This window comes from Leptinotarsa decemlineata, unplaced genomic scaffold (genome assembly GCF_025532065.1).
Source record: "Leptinotarsa decemlineata unplaced genomic scaffold, Ldec_3_MD MMD2_tig00001719_RagTag_RagTag, whole genome shotgun sequence".
NCBI lineage: Eukaryota > Metazoa > Arthropoda > Insecta > Coleoptera > Chrysomelidae > Leptinotarsa > Leptinotarsa decemlineata.
Genome location: NW_027412569.1, coordinates 6,903,507 through 6,911,020, shown reverse-complemented (window position 1 = coordinate 6,911,020; position 7,514 = coordinate 6,903,507). Strand labels below are relative to the sequence as shown.

Here is a 7,514-nt window from a genome sequence, read left to right as displayed (position 1 = left end):
ATAGTAGCTTAATCGTATGTTTACTTGAAAAGCATGATGCCCGCCTGATTACAAAACCCAGAATTATATTGGCAGATTATACTTTTTTTTTATATGACTAGAAAATGGGAATTGTGAATTATAAGTTACTCCAAGATCTTTCACTTCTGCTTTTCTCTCTAGGACATCTCCATTCATTTGATACGCAAAAGTAATTGGTTCTTTCAGACGTTGTAGTTGATGTTAGTAGGAGATTTGAGCCGGTTCTAAGCCTCCCCCCACCACTATGACGTATTAATTGATTTTTTATTGGTTGTTGTTTGGTGAAGTCAAGGTGATGTGACCTTGAAGGGTGTGGTGTATGGATCGTTCAGAAATTTTTTCCCGGTTCTAATACTCCCCCCACCAATATGACGTGTTATTTGCTTTTTTTTTGTTGTGCAGTGAAGTCAAGGCGTTGTGACCTTGAAGTGTCTGGTGCATGGATCGTTCAGATTTTTTTTTTCATATGAGATTTTGTGTGTGTATGTGTGTGTGTGTGTGTTAGAGAATGCACGGTACAGGGTTTCATCATGTGCTTGTTTGTCTATGTACAAACATACGTCTGCATACTTCGAAGATCCTCCAAGTAATGAATGCTCCATCGGTGTGAGGGCACCAAGTTAGTAGTGGAGTGACGTCACAGCAATAACCGTTCAACGGCTAGAGAGCGACATGTTCACTCCACGACGTGTGGCAGAGTAATGCGTATTCATCGGTCTGCTCTCACCTCCCTCGATGTAGTGAAGGATGTGACGTAACGCCCCAGACTCGCCATCAATGGTGACACGCAGGCGGGCGAGGACTGTGCTAACGTCTGTCTTCTCCGAGAGCGCAACGACAATTGCTTGTTCGGCTATCGCTCTCGAAGCAGTGAATGATGTGACGTAACGCATCACCCTACCCTCGCTATTGATGGTGACACGCAGGCGGGCGAGGACTGTGCAAACGTCTGCCCTCTCCGAGAGCGCAACGATCACTGCTTGCTCGTGCCGGCAACTGTTATCGCATCAAATTGGGAGATGGGCTTGGCTGTGACGTCAGGCATCTCTAGCGGATGCATCGATGTGTCCTTACCTACCCTCACTCTTTACGGTGATGCGCAGGCGACGTGGATTATGGTATTTAAGAAGCGGGCGAGTGTTGGTTATGTCAGTTTCCATCGAGTGAGTTAGTGAGAACATATCATAGAAAATGTATTCTTGTGAATGTGGTAAATCTTTTACCCGTAGTGACAACCTTCGTCGTCATCAGCTCCAGAGTTGCCAAGGAGGGCCATCAGTGAAACGAGTGAGATTAGATGACGCTGCAGCACCTATGTACACATGTAATTGTTGTAATGTGATGATTCCATTGACTCAAGTGAATTCTCACAATAGAACTCTACAACATAAGAATAATACATGTGTTCAATTCAGTGATGGTGTTCAAATTATAAAGAGCGCCTTCAAACGTCGGATTGCGACATACAGGGTGCAGAGTTCCATTGTTTCCACCGATTACATGTTATTCTTTAATGAAATCAGGCAGAAAGTTATAGAATTATTGGAATCGGCCATCAGGGTTCACAAAATCATCAAAGTGAATATGGAAGTATTTGGGAGTTATATTCTACAAACACAAGACCTGAAGGAAACGAAATCATTTAATTCACAGAATAGAACAGTTGATCAATCTACTGATTTGAATTCCTTATTTGATGGATTTCGAAATGGGATTATCGCTCAAACTACAGAATTCCAGGAACGTGATTCAGGTAAACATTTCTACCAAGTTTTAATTGGATGGATTAGTAATATTGTTCTGTATTTAAGGTTGGACTTGTGAAAAAATCATGTTTCTGGAGTTGAACATTAATAAATACAGCCCGCTCAGTGGATGTTCATATGTGAAGCTGCCTGAATGTATTGAGCGTAGGAAGGCCGTGGTTAATGTCCGTAATGAAGATCAGCATTGTTTTGCATGGGCTATCACTTCAGCACTACATCCTGCAATCGATAGAACATCAGAAGTTTCATCGTATCCACATTTCAGTATAGTCATAGATGTAACAGGTATGAATTTTCCGGTAAAGTTGAAAGATATTGTGAAATTTGAAGACAAGAATGATATTTCAGTTAATGTGTACGGTTTAGAAAGTAAATTCGAGAAGGGTAAAATAATGTATGAAATAATTGGACCATTACGTTACTCTCAGAGAAGACTTAGAAGACATGTCAATTTGTTACTTATCACAGATGATTTCGGTAATAATCATTATTGTTGGATCAAAGATCTTTCAAGATTAGTTTCAAGCCAATTATCGGCTCATGAACATAAGAAATATTTTTGTGATGGCTGTTTATTATATTTTTCTAATGAACAATTACTATTACGTCATAAGATAAATGATTGTAATCACTTGAGTACTACAACACCATCAACCAATTTCAAAGTCAATAAATATGGGAAAACGGTACCTGAAAATATACTAACTTTTGAAAACTTTGAGAAACAAATGAAGGTACCATTTGTAGTGTATGCAGATTTTGAATCAGTACTGAAGCCGATTCAAACCACTAAACCAAATCCTGAATACTCGTATTCGATCAAGACATTCAAACATGAGCCTTATTCATTTGCTTATTTGATTAAATGTTCATACAATGATGATTTATCAAAATTTGTTTCGTATAGGGGTGTGGATGCAGCCCAAAAATTCGTTAGCAAAATCGAAGATGATTTGAAAAATATTTATGAAAATCATCTCAGGTTTCCTATTCCTATGGATGTACAAACTCCTGAGGAAGAGGAACAGTTTGCTTCTGCCACAAATTGTGGCATTTGTTCCAAACAATTTAATGATGGCGAAGTCAAAGTGAGGGATCATTGTCACCTCACAGGAAAAAAAGGTCCCCTGCTGCTCATTCATCTTGTAATTTGAATTTTAAATTGCCAAATTTCATTCCTATAATTTTTCACAATCTCAGTGGATATGATTGTCATTTATTCATAAAGGAATTGTATAAAAACAAAGATAAAGTGGATGTCATCCCACAAACTAATGAAAAATATATATCTTTCACAAAACATCTCTTTACACACTCCTATACGGATAAAGATGGTAGGGTGAAGAAGAATTATTTGAAAATGAGATTCATTGATAGTTTCAGATTCATGCCTAGTTCTTTGGAGAATTTAGGTGCAAATTTAACATCTGATCAGTGTATCGAGATGCGCAAACATTTCCCACAAATTGAAAATTTCAATTTGATGAGAAAGAAAGGTGTATTTCCCTATAGTTTTGTTGATGACATCGAAAAACTGAATCATCCAAGACTTCCAACCAAAAATCAATTTTATGATAAACTCAATTGTGAACATATATCAGATAATGATTATGGGAGAGCACAACTTGTTTGGAATTTATTCGAATGTCAGGATTTGGGTGAATACTCTGATTTATATTTAAAGTCAGATGTGTTACTATTATGTGACATTTTTGAAAACTTTAGAAATATATCTGTTGATAAATATAAATTGGATCCGGCACAATACTTCACTGCACCCGGATTATCGTGGGATGCCATGTTGGAATATACTAATATTGAATTGGAATTACTAACTGATATTGATATGGTTCACTTCTTTCAAAAAGGTATTCGTGGTGGAATAAGTCAATGTAGTGAAAGGAAACATAAAGCAAACAATACATTTTTACCGGATTATAATCCAAATGAACCATCTTCATTCATTTCATATTTGGATGCAACAAATCTATATGGTCACAGCATGTCGCAACCATTACCAACAGGTGAATTTTCATGGTTAGCACCTCATGAAATTCTCAATCTTGATATAATGAATGTGGATATCGATAGTCCTTATGGATATGTATTGGAAGTGGATATACATTATCCCCAAGAACTTCATGATAAACATTCCGATTTACCATTCTTAGTTGAACGTTTGATACCTCCATATGCAAAATCGAAAGTTCCCAAATTAATTCCAAATTTAAACGACAAAAGAAAATATATTGTTCACTATAGAAACTTACAGCAAGCTGTCAATCATGGTTTGATAGTGATGAACACACATAGAGTATTGAGGTTTAAGCAATCATGTTGGATGAAGCCTTATATAGATTTGAATACTGAAATGCGTAATAGGTCTAATAACAAATCTGAAAAAGATTTCTACAAACTAATGAATAATGCAGTCTATGGAAAAACAATGGAAAACGTAGACAATAGAATTGATGTTAGACTCATTACACATTGGGAAAATATAAAAAGAACTATAGGTGCTAGTTGTCTCATATCTCGACCAAATTTTAAAAAATGCTCTATTTTTACAGAAAATTTTGTTGCCATTCAATTGGCTAGAGTAAAAGTTCATTATGATAAACCACTATATTTAGGATTTTCCATTCTAGAATTATCTGAAACAGTTATGTATGATTTTTTCTATGGATGTATCAAACAACAGTTTGGAGAAGATGCGTCCTTACTCTACACTGATACCGACTCCCTTATTCTCAAAGTAAATACAGACAATTTCTATGAATTTATCAAAAATAATATAAATAAGTTCGATACATCTAATTATAAAATAGGAAACCAATTCAATATTCCAGTGACAAAGTCAGTTCTGGGTAATTTCAAAGATGAATTCCCAAATGATCCAATAATCAGCTTTTACGGTACAGGTGCTAAAGCGTATTACGTGAAATCTGTTGATGGTGAACTGAAGAAGGCCAAAGGTGTGAAACGATCTGTTATAAAGAATGAATTGACATGTGAAGACTATGAAAAAATCATTGAAGAGGGAGGTATGATATTCAGGAAGATGAACTCGTTCAGAAGCGTATTGCATGATATTTACACTGAATTGAAAAATAAAGTCGCTTTATCGTATCATGACGACAAGAGATTCATCATTCCGAATACCACTCGAACTCTTCCATGGGGTCATAGCGATATAGAATTTTATCGAAATGATCCTAATGATAACATTCGTTGGGTGTCTGAAATCGTTCATTCTTTTTCTCAAGAGAGCGCCTTAGACCAACTAATCAATTTGTTGACTGTAGAGATGAATAATTGAATAATAATTCGAAGTATTATTGCTTATTCCTTCAAACCGGAACATTCTTATTTGTGATTATTTGTGATTATTGTATTATGTATTGTATATGTATCACTTTTACCAAGTTACTTAGATGAATAAAAAATGATAAAAATATTATTTGTTTCATTTCTATTTTCCTAACCAATTACTGTAAAGTATATAGCATAATGTAAATGAAAGAAATATCAGTTAGAAAAGAATCATCGTAGAGTGCACAATGTCTAAAACAATCGATAAGTTTGGTAGAAAAAGAAAATTGGGTGGTAATGTCATTCGAGGTCCTCCCGGGATTGGTTTTAAATTAACAAAAGATGGTCATTATGACATGCAAAGAAAAATATTGAAAAATATAAGCGAACCAATTGACAAGAGTGATTGTGTAACTGTATCATATCTTGAGGGGGAAATTAACGGAACAAAGGAGGTTATACTTCTAGCCCTACAAGCTGCAATACAATCCACAATAGGTAATATTGCTCGCGATGCCCGTCAAGCATTTGACGATAAAATTGCAGAGGCTCGGATAACTTTCACTCGTAAATTTGACAAACTTACAAATGATGTGGACATAAAAATGTCTGACATAACAGCGTCTACAAATAAAAAATTTGATGCTATGTCAAACATAACAGGGACTACAATGAAAAAGTATGATGTACTAGAAGAGAGAGTTGAAGTTTTGGAGAAAAGCCATAAAGTCAGGCCATCAGGTGGACTGGGATATCCAGGACTGGACATTGATCCAAATGTTAGAATAATAGAACCAAAACCAAAACCAACAGATGACGTATTAATTGAACCAACATGGTGAATTTACTCCCGCGTTAGGTTAGATTAGATTAATACATACTGTAGGTTAGGGTCATAGGTGTTAGGTTAGGTTAGGTTTCACGGCGCGCGAAGCGCGCGGGTGGGGGTGGGGGGCGGCGGGGCCGCGCTACGCTTTCTTCCCACCATTGCTCACCCCGCCCACTTCCTACCATTTCTCGCCCCACCATATTCCAACTATTGCGCATGCACGCCCCCACCTCATTCCCTCCACTCCCAATGATGTTGATACCCCGAGGAGCACGTTCTTCTACATTCAGTACGACAACTCCAGTCATCCAGAGCAGTCCAGCCATACTCAACCAGAAGCAGTGTACTATACGACGAGGAGCTAAGTTTGAGTAAGTTAACAATGTACTTTAATTTTTTACATCTACTAACTTTGTATTATTTTACATTTTCAGAATGGCATCCAACACTCAGGAATTAAATAACGCTGTGGCATCCATCATGCCTATGACAGAGCAGGAGAAGGCATCCACTTCGCGAGTTAGGTGCAGATCCACCAGCCCTGACTTATTCGAGGAGGAGGAGGAAGTCAGGCCTGTAAAGAAGGTTTGCCAACGACCTGCAGCGAAGGTTGGTCCTATTTCTAAGTACCGAGCTACTTGCAATAGGACTAATCCTTATGCAGGTAGTTGGTCGACCGCTCCAAACAGCTTAAGGCCCTCCACACCACCCGCAGCAGTAGTGGAACAACCTAGGGCGCCTTCTCCGGAGGAGCCACCAGTTGTATTGTCCCCATCGGAGGAGGCTCCCATCGTATTCACTCCGTCGGTGGTGCCGCTTTCGCCGATGCTGGCAACACCGGTGACGAATCCTGAAGTGTTAGTGCCACAAGTGCGACAGCCTATCGGAGAGGTTAGTGAAATGTTGGACAGTTTTCTACAGAGATGTAAGGAAGCAGAACATGCTTCTCGAGCTAGTGAGGCCGCGTTGGTTAAAAGGAAGCGCGAAATGGCTGAAATTGTTAACCGACGGAGGGAAGCAGAAAAAGTAATAGCCGAACTAGATCGGAAGTATGCATCTCTGGAGAAAAAGTGTGAAGCAGATACCTCTTCGATAGAGACTTATAAAAAGTTAGTGACTTTTATAAAAACTTTCCCATAGATTAAGTGTAAGTGTAGTAAGATTAGTTTTAGGTTAGTTAGGAATATTTAATTAAGATAGTTTTAAGTTTATGTTTGTAATTTTAGGAAATAAAAATAAAATAAAAAAAAAGAAGTGAAATTAAGGGTGTACATTGTTTTGGTTTGGTACACATTGAACAATGCGATGGTTGGAGCATTTTTCTTCACTTCGTCTCATTATTATTTCCTTTTTTTATTTCAATTACAAGTTCTTCTATGCAAATACCTCACATCAATTTTTGTGTTCTCTAATCTATTGTAAATAATCTCTTGGGAAGAAAATATGTTTCATAATGAAATCAATAAGTATATTTCATATAATTCATATAGTATTTTCAATTTTCTCTTTCATGGAATATAGCTCATGTCATTTTTGAAATTCATTCCCACTTAATCCCCTCTCCTCCCCACTCCTCCCCCACTCCC

At 37.3% G+C, this 7,514-nt stretch overlaps 1 protein-coding gene and 1 long non-coding RNA gene across 2 annotated transcripts; both read left to right on the top strand.

The window, feature by feature from the left end:
* Positions 1 to 234: 234 nt before the first annotated feature.
* On the top strand, positions 235 to 4,847 carry LOC141482707 (uncharacterized). The gene is made up of 2 exons (XR_012465674.1): positions 235 to 1,774; positions 1,833 to 4,847. It is a non-coding gene; the product is annotated as an uncharacterized lncRNA (long non-coding RNA).
* A 1,297-nt stretch (positions 4,848 to 6,144) lies between these two features.
* On the top strand, positions 6,145 to 7,274 carry LOC141482706 (uncharacterized). Its single transcript, XM_074176394.1, has 2 exons — positions 6,145 to 6,299; positions 6,363 to 7,274. Exons 1-2 carry the CDS (start codon positions 6,145 to 6,147, stop codon positions 7,066 to 7,068), a joined length of 861 nt encoding a protein of 286 aa, XP_074032495.1. The 3' UTR covers positions 7,069 to 7,274.
* Positions 7,275 to 7,514: the final 240 nt, after the last annotated feature.